General features: G+C 58.4%; 2 protein-coding genes across 2 annotated transcripts in view; one reads left to right on the forward strand and one right to left on the reverse strand.

Annotated features, from left to right (window-relative positions):
* Window positions 1-7,243, forward strand: part of ASIC4 (acid sensing ion channel subunit family member 4) — a 30,290-nt gene extending 23,047 nt beyond the window's left edge. Inside the window, exons 2-10 of the mRNA XM_005415806.2 lie at window positions 2,130-2,274; window positions 2,439-2,566; window positions 2,657-2,816; window positions 3,216-3,272; window positions 3,368-3,521; window positions 3,918-4,009; window positions 4,327-4,406; window positions 4,726-4,830; window positions 5,097-7,243. Of these exons, the coding sequence (XP_005415863.1) occupies window positions 2,130-2,274; window positions 2,439-2,566; window positions 2,657-2,816; window positions 3,216-3,272; window positions 3,368-3,521; window positions 3,918-4,009; window positions 4,327-4,406; window positions 4,726-4,830; window positions 5,097-5,216 (1,041 nt within the window). The 3' untranslated portion in view covers window positions 5,217-7,243. The remainder of the gene's footprint in view (window positions 1-2,129; window positions 2,275-2,438; window positions 2,567-2,656; window positions 2,817-3,215; window positions 3,273-3,367; window positions 3,522-3,917; window positions 4,010-4,326; window positions 4,407-4,725; window positions 4,831-5,096) is intronic.
* A 3,329-nt stretch (window positions 7,244-10,572) lies between these two features.
* Window positions 10,573-15,389, reverse strand: CHPF (chondroitin polymerizing factor). The gene is made up of 4 exons (XM_005415807.2): window positions 15,382-15,389; window positions 13,647-14,211; window positions 13,279-13,461; window positions 10,573-12,852 (listed from the first exon to the last, which is right to left on the reverse strand). The coding sequence occupies exons 2-4, from the start codon at window positions 14,181-14,183 to the stop codon at window positions 11,590-11,592; spliced, it is 1,983 nt and encodes a 660-aa protein (XP_005415864.1). The 5' UTR covers window positions 14,184-14,211; window positions 15,382-15,389; the 3' UTR covers window positions 10,573-11,589.
* Window positions 15,390-15,395: the final 6 nt, after the last annotated feature.

A 15,395-nucleotide genomic window follows, 5' to 3' on the forward strand; every position in this document is an offset into this window, starting at 1 on the left:
GGCGGGCACGGCCCTGCCGCCCTTGGGTCCTGCCCGCTGCCTCCGCTGGCCCCCCTCGGGGCCTGTCCTGCTTCTGACTGGCCTGAAGTCCTCCTGCACCTGTAACCAAGCTGCCAGATGGGATCCTGGCCGTGTCCCCATCGTGGCTATAGTTACTCAGGCATCAAGGCCTGCGGCAGGGATGGTGCTGGGGAGTCACTGCTGAGGTCATCAGGAGTTCCCTTTGTTCCAATCTCTTCTGCCACCACTGGCCTTTTCCTGCCCTGATGCTGCTTTTCACTGGGCCCAGAAGGCTGACTTGTCCTGGAGCTGTGGAGCATGAGGGACACCCCCTCCCCATGCCAGCCCACGCTGGGTGAGCACCAAAGCTGGGTGCCTGGAAGCAGCAGCAGCAGGAGATGAGAGGCTGAGGAGAGTACAGTGCTGAGCTTTGAAGGCATCTGACAGGCTGTCGGGGTGCTGCCAGCCACGCTGACAGCCAGGTACAGACACCCACCCCCCTCCACTGCTGCACTCTGATCACAGCCTCGCCGTCACTTCAAAGCACCCGCCAGGCTCAGGTGGGTTGTCATGCAGCCTCCCACCCCATGGTTCCACTCCTCCTGACCCACAGTCTCGCTTCTCCCACCCCATGTGGCCCAGATGCACTGAGGTACCCAACTCCAGGGACAGGGATACCAAGGTACAAGGTAGTCAAGGTCCCAAGCAGCACTGGCAGTAGGTGATGGCCTCCCAGTGCTGTCACTGTCCTGCCTCTGTGGGGCAGAGTCCCCAGCTGCAGAGCAGACACAACTGGGAACCCTTGAGGTCCAGGCAATGTTTTGTGGTGACTGCAGTGAAATGCGTGGCAAGGGACAAGGAGGAAGAGCTGAAGCATGACATTCCTAGGCACAGGGTTCACACGCTGTGCCTGAGACAGGTCATCGCTATCCAGACACAGATGCCCACCATGCCGGGACACTGGGGGCTGCCAGTTCAGCTTGCCTGGGGTAAGACAACACACACCCCTGTCCCAGCCCAGCTCGAGAAGGAATTTTCCATTCCTGAATGCAGGTTGGGGAAAGGCGTGTTTGCAGCAACCCCCTCCTCTCCCTCCCCTCACCCATCACCGAAGCAGCTCGGGAAGGTGCCTGCCTTGTTCATCTCCAGGAAGGTGCAGAGCAAAAGCCTCCCAGGAGAGAGAGATCCCTGGAGGGGAGCAAGGACCCTGGGCAGCTTCAGGGGCAGCCTGCAGCCAACTTTCCAGAGGAGCCACCCTGAATGCAGCCATGCCGCTGCCCCTTGCCTGCTGCCAGGACGGGGAAGTTCTGACCCGACCCCAGGACAGCAGCGCGCCCCAGCTCGTTGTTGGCATCCTGCGAGCCACCCGGATCCCCGGGCTGCACTACATGTGTACCCGGCCCCAGTCCCGCCTGCGCCGCCTGCTCTGGAGCCTGGCCTTCCTGGCCTCCGCCGGGCTGCTGGCCACCGGCACCGCCGACTGCCTGCACCACCTGCTCTCGCGCCCCGTGCACACCCGCGCACGCCTCGCCTGGGCACCCCAGCTCCGCTTCCCGGCTGTCACCCTCTGCAACCCCAACCGGGCACGCTTCCTGCACCTCACCAAACCCGACCTCTACTCCGTGGGAGAGTGGCTGGGGCTGGCCCGAGAGAACCACTCGCTGGTGCCCGAGATGCTGGCCGTGCTGGGGGAGGACCAGCGTGCCTGGCTGACGCGTCTGGCCAACTACTCGCGCTTCCTGCCACCGCGCCGCTCTGAACGCACCATGCAGAGCTTCTTTCACCGCCTGGGCCACCAGATCGAGGACATGCTGGTGGAGTGTCGCTTTCAGGGAGAGCGCTGTGGCCCCCAGCACTTCACTCCCGTGAGTTCCCTCCTGGAAGGAGCAAGACAGCTGGGCTGCCCCATGGGTACTGGGAATGATGCTTCACCCCCACCCCAGCAAGGGTGGAGGAGTGGTACAGTAGGGAGTCAGGCTGAGATGAGCCTTTCCAAAGGTCATGAAAGACTGTACCTTCCTTCCAATACCTCCATGGAATCAAAAAGCAGTTTCTGGACCTCATCCTGCTTGCAGAATACTCGACCAGATCCCTGCCTGCTCCCTTACCACTGCTCTCTCCATCCCCAGGTCTACACACGCTATGGGAAGTGCTACACCTTCAATGGGGATCGGAGGAATCCACGTGTGACCCGCCAAGGTGGCATGGGCAACGGGCTGGAGATCATGCTGGACATCCAGCAGGAAGAGTACCTGCCCATCTGGAGAGAGACCAGTAAGTGGAGCTATGGCTCAGGCAGGGCACAGATGATGGGTGCTAGGATTCAGGGTTGCTGGGCAAGCAGAGCACCCTGTGAGGGGACTATGGATGAAGCAGGGCATCAGAGGGGTGCAGGGGCTGGGTCAGTGCAGGCATGCAACACCTCTGTACTCCCACAGATGAGACATCATTTGAAGCTGGCATCCGGGTCCAGATCCACAGCCAGGATGAGCCACCCTATATCCATCAGCTGGGATTTGGTGTCTCACCTGGCTTCCAGACCTTTGTGTCCTGCCAGGAGCAGCGGGTAAGGTGGGATGCCCCACAGCCCCGGGGAAGTGCCTGCTGGCACTCAGCCCAGCACAGCCCTATAGCAATGCCATTCTCACCCCAACAGCTCACCTACCTGCCACAGCCGTGGGGGAACTGCCGGGCCAGCATGCAGGGGGAGCAGCTGCTGCCTGGCTATGACACCTACAGCATCGCTGCCTGCCGCCTCCAGTGTGAGAAGGAGGCCGTGGTGCAGAGCTGCCACTGCCGCATGGTCCATATGCCAGGTGAGGGGTGTGCATGATGGTGTGAGGGGCGCCCCACTGCCCTAACAGTCCTGCTGGGATTGCTCCAACTCCCTGCAGTCTGCACCCAAAGATCACCTCTGCCCCAACACTCTGTACCCAAGGATTCCCCTGGCCCCATCTCTCTCCACCCAGGGACAACCCCATCCTCTCCACATGCTAGGTCAGCCCCTGTCCTACCCTCCTTACACCCCAGGTCAGCACCTTCCCTGTTTGCCTTGTACCTGGGCCACATCTGCCCCAACCAACCTGCACCCAATGGTCACTCATCCCCATTCTCTCTGCACCCTGCCCTCTGCACTACCTCCAAGGGAGTGAGTTAAGAGTGGGGGGCAGAATCTGGCCAGACTCCCCCCCTCCCAACCACCTGCTTCTCCACAGGCAATGAGTCCATCTGCTCCCCTAATGTGTACATCGAGTGTGCTGACCACACGCTGGGTAGGTGCGGCCATGGCTGGGCATCTAGGGGCCGGCCGAGTGCCCCAGGGAGGGGGCTGGAGATTTTGCCTGTGCCAATGGGTGTCTGCCCCCAGACGCAGCAGTGGAGGACAGCCAGGAGCGCTGCAGCTGCCCCACACCGTGCAACCTGACACGCTATGGCAAGGAGATCTCCATGGTCCGCATCCCCAACAAGGGCTCAGCGCGCTACCTTGCCCGCAAGTACAACAAGAACGAGACCTACATTCGGTGAGTTGCCAGCACTGGGGTATTCCAGGGGGTGGGCAGGGGGCTGGGGACCTGGGGAACTTCCACTCCACTCCTGGCAGCATGCAGAGAAAGGGTCCTGGCATACTTGGTTTCTGCAGCATCCTCTGTGCATGAGTGTTTTCACTAGAGCTTCTACCCAACTTGTCCAACCTTCCCAGCCTTCCTGCCAGCACTTGTCCACCCCACTGTCTCTCTTGGCCTGGGACATGCCCCATCCATGTCCCCACTGCACCAGCCCAAATATTCACGAGGGCCCTGGGAGCATCTGGGAGGCACCTGAGAGCTGGAGGGCTGGGGGACACAGGAGGTTTGTGGGAAGTGGTGCAGGAGGGTCCAGAACAGCCCTTTTTGCTCAGCACAATGGTGTTTCCACAGGGAGAACTTCCTGGTGCTGGACATCTTCTTTGAGGCACTCAACTACGAAGCCATTGAGCAGAAGAAAGCCTATGACCTTGCTGGGCTTCTCGGTGACTCCCCTCACCTTCCTCTGGGGCCCTAAGGCGTGGAGCTTGGGGTCCCAGCCCTGGGAAGATGAGGGTCTGGAGGGGAGGGGATCACACAGAGCAGCAGCCAGACACAGGCTGGATGAAGGGTGGAACGCTGCTGACTGTCCCCTGTCCTGCATGTCCCTCACGCCCTTGGTCTGCTGACCTTGCCCCCATGACTGCTTTGTGCCCCACCATCTGGCAGCCTTGGCACTGCCCACTGCCCTGCTGGCCCACCCCAGGCTTTCAGTGGGCTGCACAGCATCTCCTGGTGACCCTCTTCCCCTCCTCCTCCCCAGGGGACATCGGGGGGCAAATGGGCCTGTTCATCGGTGCCAGCATCCTCACCATCTTGGAGATCCTGGACTACATCTATGAGGTGTGTTTAGCCTTCAGGGATGTGTCTTGGCAGTGGGTACAGAGACAGGCTTCCTGGGGAGGGCATAAAATGTGTGGCCACCCCAGAGGGCTATAGGAGCCCCCAAATTAAGGAACACCCAGAGGAAGGCAGTGGGAGGAGAATGGGTTTCCCTGCATTCCTCAGTGATCCGAGGACAGGGAGGGTGGTGGGCCAAGGTACTGTCCCACTATCCCTGGGTGAGAAGGGGAGCAGGCAGCAGTTCTGTGTAGACTGGGGTGTGCACACACAGGGTGCTACCTGTGTGCGGGTCTAGGTCTGACCCCCCATCTGCACCTAGGTGATCCGAGATAAGGTGAGCCGGGTCCTGCGCCGCTCCAAGCCACCTCTGAAGAAGCCCTCGGGCAGCATCGCCACACTGGGATTGGAGGAGATGAAGGACCAGGTAACCCTGCAGGGCTTGGCTGCCTGGAGGCTGTGAGGCTGTGTCTGCCCCCACTCCACAGGGAGGGGACATTATCCCAAGATCGAGGGTCTGTGTGGTTCTGCATTTGGTGCCTTCAGGCAGCAGAGTCAGGGCAGTCCCAGGGTGGCAGGGAGCTGGGTGTCCCCTGGGGAGCTCCTGCAGACAGGCTGTGATGGGTGGGAGGACTAGGGAGGTGGCAGGATGCATGGAATCTGTGCCCACCCTATTGACTGCCATCCCCACAGAGCCCCTGTGAGACACTGGGCCGGCATGTGGAGGGCGCCTACAACACGAGCATCCTGCCCAACCACCACCACCGCCACCACTACCCTCACCAGGGAGTCTTCGAGGACTTCGCCTGCTAGGCAAGACTGGGTTTGGGGGGCAGCCCCCTGTCACCCCCCTCCCCAGCGTTCTCATGGAGAGGGACTGTGGCACTGGGTGCGGTGGGCACAGGCCCCTGCCTCCCCCACCCCGCTGCCAGGACCAGCCACACCGTTCGCCCCCAGTGATGCCACTGGAGCTGCCTCAGCACCGGCACTGGAGCAGCCCCCTGGCCCTTTTGCCTGTCCCCTCTGCTTGCCCCTAGCACGTGGGCTCAGCCCAGTTTCAAGCACACAGCGTGGAGGGGGATGGGCATGCCAGGGGGTTTGGGGGAGCAGCAGATGTGGGCCAGAGAGGCCCTGGTGCTGCAGAGCATGAAGGGGGTAAGCTGAGGTTCCTGTGAGCCCCTCCAAGCCCTCCCTTGCTTACCCCTCCTGGATGGTGGTCTCTGCCCTGCATGGTTTTCCCTAGGAGAGAGACATGCCTGGAACAGCTTTCCTCTGCCCGGGAACCACCTCCTCCCCTTCCTGCTGCAGGGCAGGGCAGCATTGCAGGGCATCCCTCTGAGCAGCATAGCCCCCGTGGCCAGCCCAGGGAGACCCCAGCTGCAGCCAGACCTGCATGGCACCACCCTGACCCCTGGCACCACCACCACCACTGTGAAACACCCCTAAACATCTGCCCACCCTTGCCCAACCTCATGCAGTCTCTCAGGGCTGCAGCCCCTCCATCACTGTTCCCAGCCAGACCCCTGCACTGTGACTCCCCCTGCCACTCCAGTGTTGGCCCCCAATATACCCCAGTCATTTCAGCACTGCAAACCTACTGCCTCCCCTGTCTCCTGCCCCAATCTGTTGTGAACCCATCCTCTCCTTGCCCAGCTATTGCCCAGAGTGGCTCATCCCTTGGTGTAGCTGCCTGGCACAGCCCAGGCAGCGTGGCGGGTCCTGCCCTCACTCCCCTGCCTGTCACTGCTCTTTTGCACCGTGCACGTACCCCTTGCCACGCTCCCAGCCCCAGGTGCTGAGCACCCTCTGTGCCTCCCCCAGACTGCACATGGTTAGGAGGGTGCTCCGTGCCCAGCCCTTTCCAGACAGCCACAGTCCAGCCCACTGGCCAGAGCCTTGGCCAAAACTGGCACCCACAGTCCTCCTGCCTGCCCTGAGATGGCAGGATGCACGGCAGGACACACGGCAGGACCCGCAGCACTTCCTCTGTCCTGTTCTACATTGCCTCCACCCCCTCCACTGTAGCAGCAGACACCAGCGCAGGGCAAACTGCCCCAAAATATCTCAGGAGGGGGGGCGAGCTGGCAAAGCCCCCTCAACACACATACTTGGCAGAGGGGGACCCCAGGGCAGGAATTTGGGACCTCTGGGGGAAGGCTGGGGCTGAGCCAGGCAGCCTCTGGCCCTGCTGGTTTGGTCCCCATCCCTGGTGCCCATTAGATGGATCACGGCCATGTTGTGCCATGCCCAAAGCCATAGATGCAGGAGGAGCCATCATCCCTGCAGCCCTCAAGGCCCCACAGATGGGAGGTGCAGGGCAGGGACCAGGGCACCAGCAGCCCTGGCTCTGGGTCTGCATGGTCCAACAGCTGCCCTGAAGTATGCACCCACAGTAAGCATGGTCCCATGGGTGCAAGCACCCAGCTGTGTGGTGTTCCACGTTTCCCTGTGTGGGGGATCCACAGCGAGCCTCCCAGCAGGCCAGCCACACTGGTGCTCCCCAGGGAGCCCTCCAGAGCACCCCGTGCCAGCTCCCTGTGGGGTTCCCATACACAAACCTGCAAGCAGGAGGGTTCCCACAGGGGTGCCACGTGTTATCCCAGGAATGTGCCACGGCCATGCCAGCCAGCCTTACACCAAGGTCTCCTACGAAAAGGGGGGGTGCAGGATGTGTCCCCTTCTTGCCAGTGGGAGCAGCAGGCCCTGAGCGGGGTGGGCACGGACACCATGGTGGGAAGGCCAGCACAAAGCGTGCTCGTGCTGGTGAACGTGAGAGATGTGCGTCACTGTTTTATAAATGTACAAATGCTCCCTAATAAAGAGGCACAAGTAGGTCCAGAGATGCCTGTGAGGGCTAATGGGGCAGAGAGATGGGTGAGACACCATCCTAGAGGAGACGTGGTGGGGGGACCCAGGGAACACTTCACAGTCTTGTGCTCATGTACAAGGGGTGCAGGGTGAAACCGAAACAGGGGAGACAGAGGATGGGTGGAGGGGAAGGGGGGGCCCTGCTGGGGCTTTCCCTGGCAGAAATGCTCTTCCAGTTCCTGCCTTCTCCAAAACTTTATGCATCTGCCCCAGCTACCCTGCAGCACAAAGGGGACACAGGAGGAAACAGAAGCTGACCTCTTGGAGAAGGCTGCCAGCACCAAGCACCACAGGTCTCCCTCTAAAGCAGTGAGGGTTGAATAAGCCTGAGTTAACTGGGTGCAGCTGGTACACAGGGCCACATCCCACAGATCACACCATGCCCTGTGAGAAAAGCATTGAGCTTGGGTGCTAGAGGGAAAAGCAGGGAAATAGCTACATGTTCCACATCTTGTTATCATCAAGTAAGAAGACTGGATCCCTTTGGGATGAGACTGTCCCTGCCACCAGATTCTGACCCATCTGCCCCTCCACAATGCCCCATCATTTCACCTGCACCAAGACAGTAACTGGGAGCTCATAGTGCTTCCTGTTCTACAGTGAAGATGTGTCACAGGAGCTGAGTAAGGAGAGCAGGATTGTGTGGTGGGCCCACAAGGTCCTTCCTCATGATGTCCTCCAGCTCGTCCAGCACCACGCACAGGAGTGAAGCATGGCTGAAGGAAAGGCTGAGCTTCATGCATGGCCCATCCCGGCTTCTATGCCAACAAAGCAGCCTCAGGACCATTCCCAGGAGCCCTGTAGTGATGACCTAACGAAGATTTGACATGTATTTTTCTCTGTTGCTCTCAGCACCTTTATTCTTTAATTTGACAACTTCCAGGTGCTATCTGGAAGTGACAGCTCCTGTCACTTCCACTTCTCCAAACAGGACAGGCAGACGACATGAACCCAGCACCACCTCCCACCTGTGATAGGCCTCATGTCCCAGCACAGATGGCACTGGGCTGAGGAGAGCCAGTAAGACAAGCCAGGTTTAGTACCCCAGGGTCAACCACAAACCCCAGTGCTTTGGCTCCTGGGTAACCCCTCCCATGCTGTGCCTGTTCAAGGGCCAGCAGGGGCTTAGTCCTGCCCAGAGATGGAGATGTTGCCACCTGGGGCTCACCCAGCACAGCACTGCTTGAAACACCTGTAATGAACCACATGAAATAGCTGGGGCATAATTAGAAGGAGATCCACTACAGTGAAACAGGCCCTTAATTTTAATGAGCACAGTGCTCTGGACAAATGCCAAGTACCTGATCACAGCAGGACCGGCTGTACTGGCAACAGCTTCTGTCACCGTAGAGGTGACAACTCCAGAAGACACAGCAGGAGTGGCAGTAGGGAGTAGGCACCAGGATGGAGCAGGCAGCAAGGATCTCCTCTGTCTATGGGGCAGGCATCTCCTCTGGGCACTTTCCAACATGCCTCCACTGCCACAAGCAGTAATTACAGCTGTTCTCATAGAACAGCTGCATTTCAATGAAAGAAAAAACATGCAGCTTGGGAGGAGAGGGTTTGAAAGTAAGCCCTGAAATGCAATGGGACATGTGGCCTCACTGCTGTCACCTCCTCCCCAAGCATGGAGATGCTGATGGTGACAGGCAGCACCTGGAGAAAGGAGTGACTCTCAGCATGTCTGTATGACGTGCAAATGCCAAGCTCACTGCTTCGCTCTTTGATCATTTGCCCATGACCCCCTTGCTGGAAAAATGGACTAGTGGTGCCAATCAGTGTTAAGTATGCAAATACCTCTAACTCGTCTGGGCAAACAGCAGTGAGGCAACAGCAACTTTATCTTGACAGTCTCATGATAATTAAATGACAGTTCTGGGTTTCTTTTCACAGACAACTTGATTTGAAGCTGCTTTATTACCATTTGGATACTCTTCTAATGCCTAATCACATCTTACTACTTGGTCCACTTTTCAAAGGATAAATGTATCTCTAACACACCTGCATCTGCCTCGCTCCCTCTGCCCCAGATTTCCACTTGAAGGGAATTAAGGATGTGCTCAGGGAAGATCAAAAATAGAAATACTCAGAACAAGCTAACAGTTACTGTCTGAAATATAATAAAATTATATTTAAACATATACCCTCCTACACCATGGATACAGAGACTGGAGCAGGAAGAGATGAATGAGGTATCCTTGGAAAAGGCATACCACACAGCCCAGGGGCCTCCATGAGTTTTGCTGAGCATTAGCAGCCTTGATAAGTAATAGTGAGTAGGTTCAGTTAATTTTCTTGAGGGTGTCTCTTTGATACGTGTGTTTCATGAAGCAGTAAAACATGATGAGTAAAGGGCTGGTGGGAAGGGCACACGGAGTTATGAAAATCATGCCAGGAGCAGGAAGCACAGGCAGGGGACACAGTCCCCACACCTCATAATGCAAATAGGAGTGTTAGGTGATGAAAAAGTCCAGGACAGCACCACAGTGCTCTACCCAACTAAGAACTGGAAAACACAAGTGCTGAGAAGCCCTGAGATGTAAAACAGCTCAAAAAAGAGTGAGAATGATGCAGAGAGAGCAGATTCAGCACCAGTAATCCAACACAGTGCTCAGATCAAGTTTCTAGCCTGGGAGCTTCCTTCAGAGCTGATCCCAGATCCTGGAGGGCAGAGTTCACCTCACTTGAGCAGCCAGCTCAGTCTGCTCTGACATGGGCCAGGAGTCCCCCATGACTCACATACAGACCATGAAGGCTGTTACAGAGATAGCAGATATGGGAGGACACACAGCTCCACCCGCCCTTTACTGGTGCTTTTCCACCCACAGACAGGGCTGAGGAGGACTGGTCAGTGGGACCACAAGGTTTACAGCAACAGGAAAGACAGGGCATTGGACATTGCACTGGACTTCCCACAAGGGGCTCAGCATCCTGCCACACCACCAGTGATGGCAACAGGCAGCTACAGCAGGACAGCACTAGAGACCATGAGCATCAGAGGAAGTGCAGGACTCCTGCTGCAAGCTGCAGGGGTTCAAGCAGGTATTTCCAAGTGTCTGCTTGGCACATCTGCCAGCCTGTCCATAAGGCAATGGGCTCCCACAGCCTCCTTAAGAAGCAGGCATCTCCCTGCCCACGTAAAGGATGTTGCAGGTGCTCGGGGAAAGAAGCATCTCTGTAAGGAATCTGTCCAGCCAGCTGCAGACAGAACTTATACAAGCAGCTAGCATCTACCACCACAAAGACTCCCAGCAGAACACCCATAGTTGCCTCGTGAGAGAATCAGCCAGACCCACAAGTACATCTCTCCATTTTATTAGTGTAAATGCACCCCATCCCCCCTTCTTTCCCCCTGTTAAATACAAACCAGGAGCAGTGAGCGGCTCCTCAGTCGCTTTCTCCTTAGGAGATGCACAGCCAAACCCTCTGCCATGCCCATCAGTGTCAGGCACAATGTCCCTCGACCCTGAGGGCAGCCCCACAGCGGGGAGGGATCCCACCTCTGTCAGGAGGCTCTCGTCTGAGGGCTGTGACCTCCGACGTCCTATCAATACTGCGAAGGCCAAAGCGGCCTGGGTCATGGTTCCCATGGGGAGCAGTTCACGGTACATGAAATCAGCAGGATCCCCTCCGGCACCCCCTACACCCACAGGCCTCAGGGGCCCACGTTCCTCACACCCCAACCAGCCAGGAGCACTCCAGCTCATTGCCAAGGGGCAAAACCCCAAAACCAACATCCTTATTGCTCTTTTGGGATGGGATGTGCCCCATTCCACTGTCCAAGCTTGTGGCGGGCACAGGGACATGATCCTCCCTGTACAACCAGGCCAATGCTCCAAAGGAGCAAGGAGCACATTCCTGTCCTAGGACACTGGGAGAACTACGAGGGATCACTCCAGGCCCTGTGGCAGTCACAGCCCTGCAGAAGGGGGACTTTGGGCTCTACATTCCCCCAGTTAAGAGGGGACAGCAAGAGACACAGTAGCCCATCTCCCCAGTGCTCAGCAGCAGGGCCAGGACAGAAGGATGGGGCCAGCAGCCACCAGCTCTGAGTGAGGAGCCAGATGTTCCAGCTTGCAGCTCAGTGACTCTGACCCCATCTTGCCTGGGGTCTGCACAGCCATGGCTGCTTGAGAAAGACCCAGGCACCCTGGGCTGGCAGACCCCGGCCTGGGGAGCCCCAGTGGGGCAAGTCATGAACTTGGACACCAGCAATCTCTGCAGCCGCTGCAGAAGGAAGACAGATTAGGGCAGAAGAAGAAGTGGAATGGGCAGGCAGGCATAACATGGCAGGGCCAGCCCCTCCACCATCCAGGGTTCAGGTGCTGTTCCCCTGCTCCTGCTCAAAAAGGACCATGGCCAGCTGGGAGCGAGAGCCTACGCCCTCCAGGCTGCTTTGCACACAGCGGTGGTAGATGTCCTCGCTGAGCCGGGGGTTGCAGGCCTGGTGCCGGTAGCGCTGCAGCAGGGCAGGCTCCACAGCCCGGAAGACGTGGAGGTTGGAGTACTTGATGAACATGTCGTAGATGTCCAGGGTCTCCAGGATGTCCTCATTCTCCTGCACGTCCCCCGCCATGCGGGTGCGTGCTGCCATGTAGTCAGCGTTGTAGAAGCAGGCTTCATGGAAGACGTCACGGTCAAAGTGCCCCATGTCCCTCAGCAGGTCCAGTGTGGTGGGTGGCACCTGGTTGTGGTAAGCAATAGCTGGGTTGTAGCCCTGGAAGTGGATGGGGAAGAAAACCTGCCAGTTGTTTATGGTGTTCATCCGGCAGCGGTTAAGGAAGTCAATGGTGACCTCTGTCCCCACGCCAGCCACAAAGAAAAGTGTGTCCACAGGATGCTTCTTGGAGATAATGTCCATGACCTTGATTTGGGAGGGCGCGTCTGTCTTAACACTGATCCAGGGGATCTTTACCTCTGCATACTTGCGCTCATACTCGGTGATCTGGGACTTCACAGAGGCAAAGATATCATTCTGGGTGACCTGCTGGGCCTCAAAGGGGTCATAGATGAAGAGGAAGGTGAGCACTGCATTCTCACTGCTCTCAAAAGCGGCTGCTGCATAAGCCTCCAGAAAGCGGGCGGCGTAGTCCCGGTCATGGGCCGTCAGCGGCAGGATGACATTGATGCGACTGGCCTCTGTCACATAGGGCATGGGGATGATCTCCACCTCGCTGAGGGGCCGCACCAGGTGCACTCGCTTAGTGACAGACCGGCTGTGTCCCTTCTGGGTGACCACCTCCACCTGAAGGTCCAGCGTGTACTCCATGCCACGTGTGGGGTCGAAGCGCCGGTAGCCGTTCACCAGCTGCTGCTTGCGGACATGGAGCACTGGCTGGGACTTGCGGGTCAGCTCCTCCATGGCCGTGGCCACCACATCGGCCACGTCCGCCAGATCTGCACCATGCAGCTCACACTTGGGGGAGCCATCCACACAGGCATAGACCTGCTCCTCTGTGAAGTAGTCCCAGCGCAGCACCTCAAAGCGAGTTTTGGGCTGGAATGGGGGTGGGATGCCAATGGGCCATGTGGCGATGTGGTCCCCATCCGCAGACAGGCTGCTGGCATTCTGGATCTCCATCTGCAAGACAAGAGATGGACAAGTGAAAGCCAAGACAGGCACAAGTAGGTCTTCCAGCTGGGGCAGCATTCAAGCTGATTTCTGATACACAGAGATTAACCAGAGCTGGCTCAAAAAGCAGTGCCAGAAAAACTCTGCCCTCAACCGGACTCCTGTCCAGCACCTCAGGTTTTCTCCTCTACCCTACCTGGCCTTTGTGACAGACCTCTGCACCCTTCTGTCTTCATCACCCTGAACCACCACTACATCTCCAGGACCCATCTAGGTCCAAAGCTGCTTTCCAGACAGCACCACTGCCTCTGCAGCCACATGAGCTCAGAAGATCCTGTCCAACAGCAGGATCAGGTGAGAAACACACAGAGAAACCAGAAAGCCCACAGGGATGACAAACAGAACCAAGACCCTCCTAGCCAACTCAGGTCTCACCTGGAGCTGCTGGATCTCCTGATAGGTTCTCTCGAGCTCCACCTGTGCAAAGTACTTGTGCAGCCGGTACATCTGGAGGGGATCCAGCACAGGGTGGACAGTGAAGGCGCTCTGGAAGCGGAGGTCGGTCTCCCGTTCAGGGTCTGCGTTCTTCCCCAGCTCGAAATAGTGGTAATGCAGACCCTGTGCCAGCCAGGAAAGATAGGTCACAGCCAGCCCCAACATGTACTCCCACACCACCAGATGCCAGCACAGCAAGCTCAAAGGATGTCAGGGTGCAACAGCTAGTCCTCCCAGGATTGAGAGAGCCCACAGTGAAGAGGGAAAACACTGGGAATGGATTCAGACATCTCTGCTTCAGGACCTACCTCGTGTTCCTCAACACAGTTGACACCTGTGTAGTCAATGATGCAGCGGCCCAGCCACTCATCAGGCCGGGCACTGAGGATGTCATTGCGGCAGCTCTCCAGGTGCTGCTGCAGGAGCAGGAGGAGGCTGTGGGACAGCAAGTAGCCAAACCCTCCATAGCAATAACGTCCCTCAGTGTCCCCACCGATGAACTCCTCAGGACGACCCAGGTAGAGGTGGGTGTCAATGCTGAGGTGGGCAACCAGGCGGCTGATGCGGTGCGCCTCCGTGTAGGTATCATCCTGCACCAGGAAGAACCAGTCGAAATCGTTCACGTAGTGGTCCAGAAGGTACCTGATGGTCTGGTACATGTTCCAGATGGGCCGCTCGTCGCTGTGCGTCACCACCGTCATGCCATGGGGCACCTTGCGGCCCCGTGTCCCGGTGAAGTACACCAGGCGCTCCAGGCGGTGGGCCAGCGTGCGGTTGACAGCCACCCCCAGCGTGTTCAGTGTGCTCTTGGAGGTCAGCACGCCCACAAAGAGCCGCTGCCGCATCCCCAGCTCGGTGCTAATGTACCGGGTCCTGCAAGAAGAAGACAATGTATGGCCCCTAGGGCACTGCAACCCACCCCAGCCTGCACCTCGCTCTTGTAACCAATGGCACTGACCTCGGTTCCTCTGCAGGAACTGCTCCCAGGCTTCAGAAATGCACAAAAGACATCACCCAGTGTCACCAGCTGCCACTACACCTGTCTCAGAGGCATTGCAGAGCACTTTGCTGAGGTCCCCCGTCAACATGACATCAAAGGGGACCCTACTTTCCCATAAGCTGGCCAGTCCAGCTCAAAACAGATGCTCTCAAAAGGCTGAGCACAGCTAAAAGCAGGAAACAGGACTGTACAACCCAGCTGTAGCATAGACATGACCCACCAGACACCCCAACCATGAGGCTAGCCCCAGACAGGTCTGAACTGGGAAGCACCTTCCTGCCACCCCTGCCAGTCATACTACTCAAAAGGAGGCAGGAGATCCTGTGCTGCCCTCCCTGGGGAAGCCAGGCCCCACACAGGCTGCTGGAGCGAGCAAGGGGGCCGGTTGGGTGCCCCTCCCCAGCACGGCCCCCAGCTGTCGCGCTCACAATGACTTTCAGGTTTAATTCTCCCAGTCTGGTGCAGTAGCAGGAAGCGACCCCCCCCAGCACATCCCCCCACCGCCGCCTGGTACATAGTGGCCCCATTCAGCCCCCTTCATCCGCCCACCACCTCGCCAGGACAAGGAGGCCCTTTCACTGCCTGCTCCCTGTCATCCAGGGGACGCTGGGATGGGGCTGCAGCCGACTCCGGAGCGGGCTGGCGTTTGCAGCACTAGGTGGGGACGCGCCACCACGGCAGGGGTCCCTGCTCAGACAGGAGGGGACCGTCGCAGGGTGCGCGGCAGCACGTGCTGCAGCAGGCAACCTTCGCACAGCGGGCACCAGCACGGGCAGGAGGCTCTTCGCTGCGGGCTGGGGTTAACGTGAAGTCGGATACAGGGGAGGAAAGGAAGCAGCTGGGAAAGGCACTCTCAGTGAGAAAAACCCGTCTGCAGCCCTAGGTCGCTGAATGGAGGGCACAGCATACCACTAAGCCTTCTGTAAAGCCCCCTTTGAAGCCGCCCAGCCCCGCCAAGGCAGGTGGCTCGCCCGCAGTTACCCCCAGATAAACCCCGGTGAGCGGCGGCCCAAGTCCCCCAGCCCGGCCCGGTCCCCCCGCACCTGACGGCCTTCTT

This window comes from Geospiza fortis, unplaced genomic scaffold (genome assembly GCF_000277835.1).
Source record: "Geospiza fortis unplaced genomic scaffold, GeoFor_1.0 scaffold112, whole genome shotgun sequence".
NCBI classification, from domain to species: Eukaryota; Metazoa; Chordata; class Aves; order Passeriformes; family Thraupidae; genus Geospiza; species Geospiza fortis.